General features: G+C 35.3%; 2 protein-coding genes across 2 annotated transcripts; both read left to right on the plus strand.

Moving 5' to 3' along the window:
* The first annotated feature begins 543 nt into the window (after positions 1 to 543).
* On the plus strand, positions 544 to 3,456 carry LOC129246156 (uncharacterized). The gene is made up of 2 exons (XM_054884728.1): positions 544 to 725; positions 3,193 to 3,456. Exons 1-2 carry the CDS (start codon positions 609 to 611, stop codon positions 3,304 to 3,306), a joined length of 231 nt encoding a protein of 76 aa, XP_054740703.1. The 5' UTR covers positions 544 to 608; the 3' UTR covers positions 3,307 to 3,456.
* A 1,348-nt stretch (positions 3,457 to 4,804) lies between these two features.
* LOC129243895 (protein clueless) lies at positions 4,805 to 16,238 on the plus strand. Its single transcript, XM_054881317.1, has 8 exons — positions 4,805 to 5,150; positions 9,753 to 10,809; positions 10,864 to 12,195; positions 12,255 to 13,125; positions 13,181 to 13,306; positions 13,363 to 13,578; positions 15,573 to 15,784; positions 15,849 to 16,238. Exons 1-8 carry the CDS (start codon positions 5,036 to 5,038, stop codon positions 16,051 to 16,053), a joined length of 4,134 nt encoding a protein of 1,377 aa, XP_054737292.1. The 5' UTR covers positions 4,805 to 5,035; the 3' UTR covers positions 16,054 to 16,238.

Raw genomic sequence — 16,238 nt, forward strand, 5'->3', positions numbered from 1 at the left:
AATACGAAGCGATAGCTCATCGCGAATAGAGATTTAGGGTTAAGACTATGATTATGCGCTATTAAAATTTGGCCCATGTCAGACAATTAATATATATTGTGATACATTTGGATCGCGATCCATATTGATGGATTTTCAAATATTCATGGATCGTAAGTGTGTGCTGCACGCTCCACATTTGATTACAGTATTTACAAGATTGCGATACTGAGAGTAAATTATTAAGGTGAGTCATTAAAGTTTAATTGCAAAATACATAAAAATAAATTATATTATTTTTATTTGTAATATTTTGTTTTTATTTCACCAAGTATTGATGAATCCCATATTGACGGAACACGAGTTAATACAACACGGTCAATATTTATTGACAGTATTGCGATCTATATTGATAGATTCCAAATCTTTTTGAATTTTTTTGTATTTCATGCTACAAGTTCAATAAATATTGTGATCCAAAAGCCATCACAGTAAATATGGAACGTCTGGCATGCGCCTTGTATATCCAAGCTTATTTCTCTAAAATTCGATTCACAAAAATATCGCTTTTAACTATCGAGTAAATACATCGCCATTTCTAGATATATTTATTAAATTACCTTACCAAAATGGTTAAGCCTAGCTATATAGTTTTTGCAATAAATCATCGTGTACCTCTGATAAAATTCCGTAAGGGTGGGCTTCAGGCATTTTCGCATCCAGGAAAAGGATCTGATGCACACAATGTAAGTCGTTTGCATAAAATTTCGTGGTTGCATAATAATGTTATTATTGGTGATATTTCGTGGTTCTTTGGTAATGGAAAAAATAGTTAATAAAGCTGTAAATATATCAAAGGGCCGACGTTAAAATAAACTGGTACACCTTCGTTAATTGCCCAACGATGTCAGGTTATTTTGTGTAAAAAATTGTGCCTTAGTGGTAATTATATAGTAGTTTACGGGGCGGGCGTCGAAATCAGTTAAATGGTATGGGTACTAATCATTGCATTGTGGTGACAATATTATTATTATTCCGGCGAGGCAGTGTAGTTTTAAAAAAAAAACTGATTCTGCGAGAATGGTGATTTGTGTCACTAATCTCGCATTCCTTTACGCACCAAATTGTGGTATTACTCAACTTTAAAACGTATTACACTCCATTGATACTTTCAAGATAATTTCTAAATATTGTTAATTATTTCAATAACAAAAATGTAAACAATGTGATGAAAAAAATTTTGTCAAATTGTATCTGGTATTGCCGCTCTACGATAATATTCGTTAACATCCTGAGCGAGTTCGCACGACAGCGACAATATTTCTAATACAATCAATTAAAAAGTTTTTTTATAATCTTTTCGACCGTATAACATAATCAAAGAAATCAAAATCCATACATTCAAAAAGCAGAAGATTAAATATTAATACATAATTCACCGCTTTTTTAAACTATATTTTAATATAATATATATTGGAAATGTATTTTTCATTTGTCTGTATACATTATATATTAGTAAATATGGGAATAATACCATATTAAGTAATTTATACTCTTAATACCTTATAAATAAAAAAAGAGTTATCCCTACATTTTAATAGAGTAGCAATACCGATTTAGTTCATTATTCCTTCACACTTAAACTTTGTATATACATATATTTATTGGCGATATAATCAAGTTATAGTCAACGTTTTTTTTATTTATTTTTTTTTTTTGTAAAATGCAGTTCAAATGTACTACTTGATGAAGGAAAGTGTGTTTACTTTCGCGTAATTAGTGAATAGGGCAGCGATATCGATATTTTGCGATAAGAGAGAGTGTTTAAAACGGCGATTTTTGTTATCCGATGTTTTGCTTTGATGGTGGTCAGTGTTCTTTATTTTTGGGAATTATTATTATTTTTAATTAGGTACATATTTCAAATAGAGCTTATTTTGGTTTACAATTCCAGTTGTGAGGAGGAAGAGGATAATCATCCTTCAGATTATGAATACGGGGATACCCTCATGGAGTTATTTTCAACAATTTTTCCATTCGCACCTCGAAGTAGATAATTACAAAAAAATGTCTGACATATTGCTTATCTGATTTTAAATTTGACATGTCCCTTCCTCTGTGTACTAATTAACTGATTTAAGCCTTGTTCGAGTTGCAATTACAACCCTTGGTTTGAACGACTATTTAAAGTAAAACGTTCGATGTGAAATTCGGGAAACTTTGGCAAAATTATTGCGTTCTAAGTCTTTTAAATCGACATCATAAAAATGTCGTTTGCACGATTGCTTCATTCATTTCTTTGACATTTTCAATAGCAAATGTATTTATTTATTTAGTCAATGGGCACAAGCTTCTTACAGACTAATTAGAAATAAAAATAGAATAAATAGCTAAAAAACAGAATATAAAGTAATTAAAAATACACTTTTCTGCGATGAAAAATCTCAATTGAATGAAATTCACTTAAGGCTCGAAAAAGAGGAGCATTGTGCGATTTTATGACTTATTCTCCAAATGAAAGTAACATACTTAAAAATAGATCGAATGAAAGACGTATATAATAGTTGAAGAGTGTAAGAGTCAATGAAATTGGAACTATTTAGCCTCACAAAAAAAAAATTAAATAAATAAGAGCAAGATCTTAAAGTTATAAAAACTTTAAGTTAAAAAAATAACACCAAGATATTTAATTTCAACCAAACTTTACAAAAAAAAAATTAAGAAATATTATAAGACGTCGGCAGCAATTGTTTAGTTTCAGGGCGTCAATGCCATATATAAGCTCAAGTGTACCATCTGGTATGGAATTGTTGGAAACTACTTTTAAATCATCAACACAGCTCGAAAAGTTCGCGCAACGAAAGTAGCTACTTATGTAATTTATAAGCACTACTAATAAAAGAGGCCGTAGTATACTCCCTTGTGGCACGCAAGTATAACAAAGAAAAGTTTATAAGATTGTGTTTGTATAAGTATGTCTTAATCTAATTAAGAAACACATCATTAAAGCCCATACAAAATAAAGATGATTAAAGAATGTGAAACTTTATCAAAAGATTTAAAGAAATCCATATAGACGCAATCAACCTGAAACTTATCGAATGATGTCAAAACCAATACTTTTAAATAATCAATTACTTTTGATCTATCAACATTTTATTATGTATTTTTTGTGAAGGTATATAGTATTTAACTTTTTGCTTTATTTAACAGGCGAATGTGACAGGTAATGCAGCTATTGAAGATTGGCAATTACCACAGCGGTACGCCCGTAAGCCAATCGACCGTGCGGAAATGGACTATATTAATAATGGTGGTCCCCTTTAAAATTTTTTTATAAAAATCAATACACCAAATATATTTATGTATATACAAACATGTTTTTTTCTCGTATTTAAATAATATATGTACTTAGTACCCGAATAAATAAAGTTTCTACATTATTTCTGAAATAATAAAAAACTGCACGCAAACATATATGTTTGGATGAATGGATTTGATTTTTCGGCTGTTAACTATATATGAATGAACAAATGGGCGCTTCCACTTTCGCATATCGCTAAGAGAATCACTAGGTTTGCTGTCATGAAGTTGTCATGATTTGACATAGACATTACTAGCAATGTTATCATAGGGAGAGCGTCATTGTATGCGTCACCACTTGTACTGTAACGCTTGGTTAGGAACCCGCGATCTGTGAACAGCATCGCTGGGTGTAGCGATTATTGTCATAATAGTAAGTGCAGCGACCATAGTGTTGTTACGAATTAACAAAGTAGGTCTGCAAAATAAATGCGACGAAAAAGATACGTGTATGTACAATGCATCGCAAAAAAAATTTCTTTTGTTAATGCGAATGATGACGATGTTGATGTGGCGTATCGAATGAAGACGAATGTCAACAATATTATAGTACGATTCTCGGTAAACACAGCTAAGAGTTTGGAAATTGAATGTCGAGGAGTCCAAAGAACTTTGTGAGTCCTTCGTATATCGTATTGGGGCCAAAGGGTTTTCGAAATTGCACATGAAGAAATTGAGCTCCATCTTTTCTGCGCTTTCCTGAGAAATAATTTGTTCAGTTCCCCTTTAACAACTGTCAAGGGGATGCCGATGGCCGGGTAGGAGGTCTCTAAGACCAATTCAGTCCCCTTCCTGACAGCAATTTCATTTCCCTCTATGTTCCTATGTCCTGGAACCCAGATCAGAGAAATTTTACCTGCACACCCAAGAGATTTCATGTCTTCTTTACAGGTTACCAGACGGGAGTAAGAAAATATTGTGACGCATTTTTGGCTCAACCCAGTTTCAGCAAAGTGTTTGTTTTTGAAAGTATTTGAAGTAGGTGGTTAAGTAAGTGCTTAACATGTATTTCAAGCTCAGCATAAACGTCACATAACAGAGAGTGAGTAACTTTGGTGTTACAAAAGGAAACGCTTTGAAGACAATTGAAAATACCGCCGGTAGAGTGTTGCGTACAAATTATTTGCCCTGATTCGATTCGAATTACATGGAAACGCCGGCGAACTGGCCAGTTACGTAAAATTATTTGTTAAATTTATTGTCTTCGAAAAATCATTGATAGAGACGAAGGCAATGAGAGAAATGTGAATGGATAATTAGAAATGTTGATGTATTGCTGTAGTCTTTGCATAAGAGTTGCGTGTAAGTGCCAAATAAAGTTATTGTACGTGGGAGCATTTTATTATAACATAAAATCGAAACATTACTATTAAAATTGATCGATACGTTTATGGGGGTTCTTTGTGAAACATCGATATTTATGAAAATATCAGTTTTATCGATATTAATGCATGATATGATTCCCTTATTGTAAAAGCGGGCGGATATGTTTTATTAAAATATTTGCGTAGAATTTGAAAAATAATTTATAGAATTGTTTTATTCCAATTATTTGTTTAAATACCGGTCTTAAACGCAACGGATCAGTATAGCAGAACAATTTGGGAATAGTCATACATTTCTCAAGCTGATATAAGAGTGTTGTGTAACAATCTATTTAAAGCTGCTTTTACCGCTGGAGAAGTTCCTCGAAATGGCTCAGGAGAATGAAATAAATAGCAAAGAAAAGACGGTTTCAGGAGATGCACCATCATCATCTGCACCAGTGGAGTTGAGTGATACTTCCGACGATAAGGGTCAGTCTAAAGGTATGTTTATGACTTTTATATAATACGATATCCGTACGATGAAATTATCAAATTAGTTTAGTTTAATTGCAGCATAAATATCACTAGGAATATACTATAATTTTAGCTCTCTCTGATCGCTAACTAACTGTTCTCAAATTAAAATATGTAATTAAAATGTTTATTTAGTATAACCTGAAATTGGTGCACATGCTTGGAATTATGTGTGTTTATCGACAGCCAACTGGAAGTTGTAATTTTTCTCTAACGAGCTATGGGAGGTAAAAAACAAAGTTTTACAAAAATTATATGCAAAAATGATGAAGGCACATTGGCATTTTGGAATTGGAGGGGAAGGGTGGGTTTATCCCCTTTTGCCAAACGATATTAAAAAAGTAGTAGTGAAGTTCTTGTAAATTCTATGAAGTATTACATAATATTCAGCCTTATCGCTGAGTCTGCCGTAAAAATGTTACGATTATAACCCCTCGGTATGAATACGGAAAATTTGGTATCACTTAATCCATAGTACCTCGAAAAAGTGCTGTCAAACTCAAATGGCAAAATGTGATGTTTCTACACCAGGGGGCACAAACTAAAAATAAACAAATTTTAGCTTAAAACAATATTTTCCCTTAAAATGGATTCTAATCGATATGCTGTAATAATATTTTTGACTGAAGGAAGGCACCAAAGTTGAAGAATACTTACGACAGTTGGTTCTACGTTACTGGAACGTCCCGGGTTTATAACCGGCCAAGGACTGTCACTCCAGCAACATGCCCCGCACATGTATGAAGAATATTTACGATGCTACTACAACAACAACAGTACCTAAAACGCAGCGGAAGACATTGAGAAATGTTTGAAATCTGTGGAAATGGGTGGCACTTTGTAAGGAAAATTCTTGGTTGCTAAAATATGTAGAAGTTTCTGAAGTTTTAAGTAACAGATTTGTTGAAATTTTTCGATTGAAGAAATCGGCACTTATACATGTGCTTGAAGTGCTAATAGCAGTCGCGAAGCACCAGTCGGGTATGCCGCACCCGCCTACCCGGCATTTTGAAGACTCATAAATTTTAGAAGGACCTGACGGACAAGTAATGTTAGACAAGTACACTTTGATTTTAAAATAAAATAAACATAAAGTGGAATGCTCTGGCAATCGCAAAATCCAAAAAAAAAAAAAAAAAAAAAATGTGCTAACACAGGATAGCTCAAGTATTGCAAGGTTGCTGTCAATGAATGAAATTCATAAACTGGCTTCGTCAATTAATGAAATTCATATACGGGCTAAGGGTTTTTTGCGAGAGGCGGCCATTATCACTATGTGGATTTATATCAAACGGCCCCACCAAAATTTTCTGCAGTTTTGAAAGATGTTTTGAATACATTGCAGTTACTGTGTCCTCTATCGATTAAGCTGCAAATGAGCGATGAAGAACAACGTAACGGGAAAGGGACTTTACGCCAAACACAGGCTTCTGGGTATAATAATATGCGTGGACGCAAAACACGTTAAAATAATTTCACATGTCAAAGATAATTTTCTGTATTATAACCGAAAGAGTTATTTGAGCATTTGTCAGAAAACGTCTGAGTTCAGTTTTTTTACAGTATTCACAATATTGTCGTACTACTTCTTTTTTGTGAATTTTTTACAAAACTATATGTAAATCAAACCTAACGTGTAAAAAAAAGTTTTAAACTTTGTTCAAAATTCTTTGAAATTCGACCGATTTCAAAAAAATTGCATCAAAAATTTAAATTTTTTGATTAAAAGGATTTTTTTATGTAAGCAGTTTTGTCGCTCATTCAGTTTCAGTACAGTAAAATGCAAGTTTGCAATCATGTTGAACTTTGAAATTTTCGTTTGTTGCATACGATGCTGAGAATTTTCTTCAATAAATAAATAAAGCAAATGCTCGGAAGTCTTTTGAAACTGAACGCAGACCTTTTCTGCTTATCAGTAACTAATTTTTTTATTTATTTAGCTTATGAACATTTTTTTTGACTATGAGAACGTGAAAAAAGTAGTAATTAAACTTCATAAATTCTAAAATTTAAAATATTCGCAAAAGGTGACAGTGAAAAATCGAGATCAATAGAATTAGAGTTTGAATTAAATTCATTAATAGCATTCCGGGCGTATTTTGCTTTATCATTGTCGCTATAAAATGCGCGAAAGGAGTGCTTTGCAATTTAAGGTATAAGGATGTGAAAATTCAAAAATTAATTAATGTTTATAGGGAATCAAAAAATCAAAACATAAAATATAAAATAAAAAAAATCTAAATATAAAAATTAAAATAAAAAAAAAAAATAAAAATTATTAGTAAAGGAAAGTTTGGTATAAAAAATAAGATCTAGATCTTTAATTTCTTTGATAGCTTCGTAATTAAATAGATAACGAAAATATTAGTTGTTTATGAACGAAACAAAGAGCAGGGGCCTGAGGAACGCCTTAGGTGGCAATGAAAATAACAGATGGTTAGGTTAGTAGGTTAGGTTAAAAGTTTGCTCAAGCAAAGTCCCACATGGATGAGAAACACAAATTTCGTCCTTTGTTGTCAAAGCGCCGTCTGGGAGACTTTAGGGCCAGAGACACAAATATGATTTTTGCTAATTTAGAAAAACATAAAGCAAGCTTAGACATCCAAGTTTTGCGATTCAAATTTTATTCGACACCTGCAAAAGCTTTCAAGAAGTCTGTGTAGATATAATCTAGCGGACATCCAATAGAACAGCTGAGGTAAAAATTGTTAGAATGGAGGTTGTGGAGTGGCCAGGTTTTATACCTAATTTGGGCAATAGTTAAATATAATATAAGTATACTTGTATGTATGTTAGTACGTAATACTGGAGGTTCATAAATTTACTTAAAAATCAGTTAAAATATATAAAGTGTGTTCCTTCCCATGGCAGTCGGTTCTACGTTACCGGAACGGACGGAATTTATATTCGGCGAAGGACGTGTCATTTCAGCAGCATTGTTCAAACATTTATGAGGAATGTTTATGTTTAAACTGTGCCAAACGATATGATGCACCTACCAATAACCTTATTTTGGCAATTAAAAATGAATTTGCTATGCATTTACAAATACCAAACTATTTTGATTTTTTTTTAATTATTTCAAATAGCAAAAGATATTCAGCAAAAGAAAAACATTAGAACATGTTAATTAATTAATATACAATATTCAATTGCTTTGGCTTTTTGAACAAATTTGTTTTTGAAAATTTTGGGCGCGTTGACAAAAAAATTTAAATATTTTCGTTTTTGTCAGAAGACACTTTATTAATACACTTTGATTGTAACCAATTCTTTTTAGAAAATTTAGGATTGAACTCAGTGATGCTATTCTACCGATATCACATTTACGATATAGCCATTCGATCTCCATGACACCTTTTTCGTACAATCTACTAAAATCGTAATTCGACGGATTTGTTGATTGGGCTGTTTAATAAATTTAATGGAAAAAATGATAATCGTGTTTGCGTGTATGTAACAGATTTAAAGTGGAAAAAATTTTTTTGTAAAAGCAAACATTTTTTGTAAAATTTTGTGGAAAAAGAAATTTTTAAGGTCTTTTGGAAAACAATTTTTTGAAATTTTTTTTACAAATTTTTTTATTAAACAATTTTTTCCAAAAGAAACAGAAATTTGTTTTTAAATTTTTTCCGAAAAAACAAGTTTTTTCTAAAAACCAAAAATTTTTTTTTAAATTTTTTCTAAAAATTCCATTTGTTTTTTTAATTTTTTCTAACAAGTTAGTAAAAAAATTTTTTTTTCCGAAAAATTCCAAAAAAGTTTTTTCCCAAAATTTTTGGTTGTAATTAAAAAAAAAACACCGTCAGATATACTTTTATTATTTTAAAAATAGCTGAGACTATGTTCAGTATTCCTCGAAAGTTTCTCTTGGGACTCACGTAATTTCTCGAGTTACATTCAAATTCGTACAGCGAACCAGTGAATAATACCGAGTATCTACTTGCTAATGTACGTAGCGACCTTTGATCGGTTTGGAAACGATCATAATATCCAGGTTTTTGCGAAAACAGATATTAAAATTTATGAACGGTGCATTTTACAGGATCTTGCTGTAAATCCCAGCAAAAAACGCTTTTATTCACACGGAAAAGGAAACTGGAAGGCCTTAACATTCCAGTGCTTAGAGGCGTTAACCTAAGTTCTTGTTGTTGTATGAGCATAAACATTCCCTATACATGTACGGGGAATGCTGAAGTGACAATTCTTGGTTAGATATAAATCCGGGTCGTTCGGGTTATGTAGAACCGATTGTCGTAGAAAGTATAGTATTCTAAATATTCATATGTAGCCTTAGTTAGACCGATTTTCCCGTATTCTGCTCGGATAGTGAGGCAGAACCATGTCCAAAACCACGTTTTCTGTGTTAAACGGCATGGGCATTACGGGCACGGCCATCATGGTTATGACATCGGATCTTAATAGCTCTAAGCTCTAATAGCTAATAACTTGGCTCTAAGCTAAGCTTAGATTTTTTTTTGATAAATGACCAATTCATTTCAGAGTCTTTTAGTTTAACCAAGAAATTATATGATAATATTAATTTGATTTTATGTTTCGATTTAAAAGGAAAAGATGACAAACCTAACAATGAAATGAATAAATCATCGGAATCAATAGGAACAGTTAAAAATGGCAACAATACTCCCCAAAACACTGAAAGTCTTCAAAAAGAGGTGATTGATGGTGAAGAGTCTTCTCATTCGTCAGAGTCCATTGATTTAGAAACACTTCATGATGTTGGTATAACAATACATATACAGAGTCCAGGTGCTGAAATGCTTTCTGTTCAATTATCTAGTATGGAGTTGGTGCAAGAGATACATCAATTGCTGATGGATCGGGAAGATACTTGTCATCGGACATGCTTTTCTTTACAGTTGGATGGTGTAACCTTAGATAATTTTGCGGAATTGAAAACAATAGAAGGTTTAAAACATGGATCGACTATTAAAGTTATCGAAGAACCTTACACTATGCGTGAGGCTCGCATTCATGTGCGCCACGTTCGTGATTTATTAAAGAGTATGGACCCTTCTGACGCCTACAATGGGCTTGAATGCAATTCTTTGACTTTTTTACATACCATTACTCAAGGAGATCTACTCGAAAAGAAAAAATCACGATCTGATTCCGTTGATTGTACGCCACCAGATTATGTAATGCCCGGTGTTAAGGAGGCACCCCTTACTCCATTGCAGCCTGGATTGAAGAACTCAAAACCACCTCAAGCACTTAAAATATTGACCAGCTCTGCTTGGAATCCTCCACCAGGGCCTCGCAAATTGCATGGTGACTTAATGTACTTATACGTCGTAACAATGGAGGAGAAACGCTTTCATATTTCTGCATGTCCTAAAGGATTTTATATAAACCAATCTACAGACGAAGTTTTTAATCCTAAACCAGACAATCCAAGCCATTTAAGTCATTCGTTAATTGATCTTTTATCGCAAATTTCACCAACTTTCAAGCGTGCATTTCAACAGATGCAGAAGAAGCGTACACTGCGTCATGCGTTCGAACGTGTCGCCACGCCTTATCAAGTATATCAGTGGACTGCGCCACAGTTAGAGCATACAATTGATGCAATTCGTGCTGAAGATGCATTCTCTTCGAAACTAGGGTAAATATTTTGTGAGTTATTGAAGTAGACGCAATATTACTAGATTTGTTGCAGGTATGAGGAGCACATCCCGGGACAAACACGCGATTGGAATGAAGAGTTACAAACCACGCGTGAATTACCTCGCAAAACGCTACCAGAACGTTTATTACGAGAACGTGCTATTTTCAAAGTGCATGGGGACTTCGTGATTGCAGCCACACGGGGGGCGATGGCTGTTATAGATGGCAATGTCTTGGCTATAAATCCTGGAGAAGACCCAAAAATGCAGATGTTTATATGGAATAACATCTTTTTCTCATTGGGATTCGATGTACGGGATCATTATAAGGACTTGGGTGGTGATGTAGCCGCCTTTGTCGCTCCTCGCAATGATCTGCATGGTGTGCGCGTTTATAGTGCCGTAGACGTAGAAGGCCTTTATACGTTGGGGACTGTGGTTATAGACTATCGTGGCTATCGAGTAACAGCACAATCGATTATCCCCGGTATTTTAGAGAGAGAACAGGAACAATCTGTTGTCTATGGTTCCATTGATTTTGGCAAGACCGTTCTTAGTCATCCTAAATATATAGAACTATTACGAAAAGCCGGAAAACACTTAAAGATCATGCCTCATTCCGTGTTAAATGAACGCGATGAACCAGTAGAGTTGTGTTCCTCTGTCGAATGTAAAGGCATTATCGGCAATGATGGCAGACATTATGTTCTTGATCTGCTCCGTACTTTTCCACCAGACGTTAATTTTTTAATTTTGGATGATATTCAAATCAGTCCTGAGCTAAAAGCTCTGGGATTTCCTATAGAACACAAGCATAAATTATCTTGTTTACGGCAAGAGTTACTTGAGGCATTTATCGAAGAACGTTATGTGACTTTTATACGCAGCGCAGCGCAGCACTTGCAAAATTTCAATTCACAAAAAGCAGCTGTTGAAAACAATAATGAACTAAGTAGTGAAGAGAATAAAGTGGAGCAACCAGCAAACGAAAATCAGAAGGCAATCAGCGCGGGAAGCAGTACAAATGATATTATGGTACATGCGCTAGATGCCATTAAAGAAGCTCAATACAACGTGGCTACTACTGATGAGACGCAGGCAGGAGATGTTGTGAGACATGCTTGTGCCGCCGTTGGTTCATTGAAAGAACAAGAGTTTGATTTTCGTTTTAATCCAGATGTGTTTTCACCAGGATTACGCCATGTTGATAATCCCAATCGTTACAATTCACTTGCTAAACAAAAAAAGCTTATCCAAGATGCAGCCGAATTTTTGGTTAACAAACAAATACCATCTTTCATTAAAGAACACATGAATCATACATCACCGCCTATGGATGGTACAAGTTTAACGGAAGCTTTACACAGCCATGGCATTAACGTTAGGTGAGTACGCTAATCCAATTCATTGTTTAACTTTTTATTTGATTGATGCTTTCTTGAAGATATCTTGGAAAAGTCATAGATATGCTAGAGAAAATACCGCGGATGGAATATTTACATAGAATCGCCGTTGTTGAGCTAATAGTACGGGCTACAAAACATATTTACTACACATACATGCAAGGCACAGATGTTATGCACTTATCCAATGCTATAAGCCATTTCCTGAATTGTTTTCTCTCATCGGGACCTGTATCTGCTGCAAGCAACGCAAGTGATGCAAATAAATCAAACCGGCGTGGCAAAAGTAAAAAATATAACAAAAATGTTATTGGTAATTCTCTTGCAAATGGCTCTGGAAACAAAAATGCTTCAAACACTGAAAATAGTGATTGGCTATTAATGTCTCAAAAGTCACTTTGGACACAAATAAAGAAAGAAGCCAAGGCTTATTGGGATTATGATCTCAGATGCGACTCAATTGAAACGGCAATTGAAGTATATGGGTTCCATCGAGTAAGTGTTTTGCGCTCTTTCTGTCTGAAAGTTGGAATTCAAGTTTTACTGCGAGAATACAATTTCGATTTGCGAAATAAACCAACCTTCAATGAAGAGGATATACTCAATGTATTTCCAATTGTTAAACATATAAGTCCTCGTGCGTCGGATGCTTACAATTTTTATACCACTGGCCAGTCGAAAATACAGCAGGGACTATTCAAAGAAGGTTATGAACTTATTAGTGAGGCGCTTAACCTTTTAAATAATGTTTTCGGTGCCATGCATTCCGAGAATGGCTCGTGTTTACGTATGTTAGCTCGACTTAGCTATTTATTGGGCGATCCACAGGAGGCTCTGGCCATACAACAACGCTCAGTCATTATGAGTGAACGTGTCAACGGTATCGACCACCCATGCACCGTGTTGGAATATGTAAATAAAGTGTAAGATAAAAAGAAAAGCAAAAATTTAAATTTTCTATTTGTAGACACATCTATCGTTATACTGTTTTGCTAATGGACAAATTGGTGCATCCTTAAAACTGCTTTACCGTGCTCGATATTTGTTGGTTTTGATATGTGGTGAAGATCACCCAGAAGTTGCCCTCATAGATGTAAGATCGATATGAAGTGTAAAAAATAATGTTTTTATATAATCTTCTTATTTCAGAGTAATATTAGCCTTATTTTGCATGCTGTAGGAGAGTACGAGTTATCGCTACGCTTTATCGAACACGCGCTGCAGTTAAATTTGAAGTACTTCGGTGACAAGTCCATGCATGTCGCAGTGAGCTACCACTTGGTTGCAAGAACTCAGTCATGTATGGGAGACTTCCGCTCAGCTCTAAATAATGAAAAGGAGACATATGCCATTTACAAGTCTCAGGTAATAATGTGAATTTCCATACTAAATATATTTGTGTGTGTGCTTTTGCTACTTAGAGCGCACAATTCGTTCTTTTATACCAAAGCTGGTAAAGAGATAAAGTTAAATTAAGCCAAGTTCGAAAAGATAGAAGTAGATGATTTCCCTATGACTAGTGCCCACCTTTCATGAAAATATTATATATATTATATTTATAACTGCCCCACGGTGGTCAGCTTTTACGAGCTTTCCGGAGCCATACTTCTGACAAATGCTTGCAGCACCCGGTCCGTCTGCTCTCTGCTCCGCATATTATTGTTCCGCGTCAGCGCCACACATCGATTGTAACAGTTGTGTCAACTAAAATCATGCTCGGATATTCGGCACCACGGAATGTAGCAGGCATTTTGTTACATCGTGCTACAATACCGAACAATCTGATGCAACACTATATTGGTCAAGCGCCACTTCCCTGATACCAGTCAGTTGGTATTCTATTTCCCTTTTTTGTTGTTGTAGCAGCATAAACATTCCCCATACATGTACTGGGAATGCTTCTGGAGTGACAGTCGTTAGTCGGATATAAATTTGGGTCGTTCCGGTAACGTACCGACTGTCGTGGGAATTATTTCCCGTCAGTGCCACAGGTGGAGCCACACTGTATGTTGACTATTTCGCCATAAAGGTCATCACCCGAACACTCTAAATACTGTCTCATCGGATGTTGTCACCGAGTAAGCTTCGGCGCCAAACGATAGAAGGGGCATGATGAGCGACTTATACAGTGTGAGTTTTATTCGCTGAGAAAGGACTTTACAACTCAATTGACTACTCATCACCAGAGCCATTTGCTTCGTTTTTTGATTGAGCTTAGAGAAGTCAAAACCAACGGTGCGGTTGTTCAGGTCAATGATATTAATATCGGTATATACCAGCAATTATACGCTTTTATAAAATAATATTTTGCAACATCACATTAAAGAAGTCGCTCTGTCTGAAACCTCGTTTGGTATCAAACGCTCAGAAAGAAAATTCTCTTCGCGGCATATAAACACTCTTTTGTATCTTCAAAAGCGACTCTACAATCGCTCTGTAGGTCTGAAGTCACACTGATAGGCTCCAATCAAGTCTTCAGTCTTTCGCCCTAGACGCTCGATATACAGTGCATATGCGCTGTTCAGAAGACTAATTTCGCGTTAGTTAGTGCTGATTACAGGAGAACACATAAATTCGAATCGAGAGTCATTCATTGATCCAACCATATTTTGTATAGGTGCTGATGCATGCTTCTCGGCGCCATATTTTAATTGCTCAGCCGGCAACCCGTGGGCTCTTGCTTTGATCGCATTAAAGGTTTGAGTCTCCTGCTTTGATCTTTTGCTATTCACACTTCATCATGGTCGGGAAGTGGATCGACAGCCCCATCATCTTCACTGTAATATCCACCATTCATGCAGGTGAGCTTAAGCATGTTCTGGACGTCAGTCACCAGGTCGCCGTCTTTGTTCTTACAGGAAATCGTCCTGACCTTGCCCCTTCTATCTTTCCTATTGGCCAGCATTTCAAGCTCTTCGCACTCGCGTATTTCAGCCTCGTTTCTTAATTCGGATAATACGTCTCACGGTAGCGACCCCACACGCTTCGCGTTACATCCGATAGTAGCGTGTTATAGCGTGTCCCGTCAAACCTGTTGTCTTTTTCGGGATCGCCGATATGCCGAATTACGACATCCGATCAGGAGGCAGCTACGTAGCTTGATTGACCTTTTTGTGCTGGAAGTCGATCAGCATCCGTTTGAGTTTTCTAACTGTTCGAACAAAAATCATTTCCCCGCCCTCCCTGGTATTGAAGCCACTAAAAAAAATGTTTACGTCTGTGAGTGGGCAGCTGTCATAATTGAGTTTCAGGCGCTCATAGCACCGATATTTGGTCGCGTTGTCCGTAGACTACATATAGTGTATATTTGTTTTAAGTTTGTATGTTGTCATCTTTGTCATATTCAATTGTTATTGCAGCTGGGAGAGGCTCATGAGAAAACTCGAGAATCAGCGGAATGCCTTCGTTTGCTTACGCAGCAAGCGGTGCTCTTACAACGCAAAATGAACGATATATATTCGAATGGAAAATTAAGCACTGGACTACCACCAATTCACATTCAGCCACCAACTATGGGTTCGGTGTTGGAGATGCTCAACACCATAAATGGCATATTGTTCGTTCAAATCAGGTAGATTCATATATTTTAAACAGAAATATATATGAATAACTGAAAACTCGTTTTTTTTTTCTAGTCAAAAGGATATAGCTAAGGTGCGCACTGAAATAGAAAAGCACTTGAAGAGTACGAGTAATGGTAGTGACGCTGCTGAAACAGCTGAAAAAAATGACAGTTCCGATCATGCAAATTATTTGACAGATTCTCCTTCTAACACTGAAAAGACTGAGTTATTGATCAATGGGCATGAGAGTAGTGAAGACAAAGGTTTGAAAAGTTGAGTTACCAGTATTTGGGATTAAAATCAACCGTTCGAACATATATATGGATTAGAATAAAAGAAAAACAGTCTAATCTGTCCTTTAAAATTGTTGTGCATTTATGATTTATAAGCTTTGTTTCAGTCTAACAGTCATTATGATGATTTCTATTAAACTAGACTGAAATATACATACATATGACGTTA

This window comes from Anastrepha obliqua, chromosome 4 (assembly GCF_027943255.1).
Source record: "Anastrepha obliqua isolate idAnaObli1 chromosome 4, idAnaObli1_1.0, whole genome shotgun sequence".
NCBI classification, from domain to species: domain Eukaryota; kingdom Metazoa; phylum Arthropoda; class Insecta; order Diptera; family Tephritidae; genus Anastrepha; species Anastrepha obliqua.

What these genes read in the sequence shown, in the direction of transcription:
- LOC129246156 (XM_054884728.1), top strand. Translation starts at nt 609, where the DNA reads ATGGTTAAGCCTAGCTATATAGTTTTTGCAATAAATCATCGTGTACCT. An exon ending in AAGGATCTGATGCACACAAT is followed by an intron (nt 726 to 3,192) that starts GTAAGTCGTTTG and finishes TTTATTTAACAG; the next exon opens with GCGAATGTGACAGGTAATGC.
- LOC129243895 (XM_054881317.1), top strand. Translation starts at nt 5,036, where the DNA reads ATGGCTCAGGAGAATGAAATAAATAGCAAAGAAAAGACGGTTTCAGGA. An exon ending in AGCCATGGCATTAACGTTAG is followed by an intron (nt 12,196 to 12,254) that starts GTGAGTACGCTA and finishes GCTTTCTTGAAG; the next exon opens with ATATCTTGGAAAAGTCATAG. An exon ending in ATATTGTTCGTTCAAATCAG is followed by an intron (nt 15,785 to 15,848) that starts GTAGATTCATAT and finishes TTTTTTTTCTAG; the next exon opens with TCAAAAGGATATAGCTAAGG.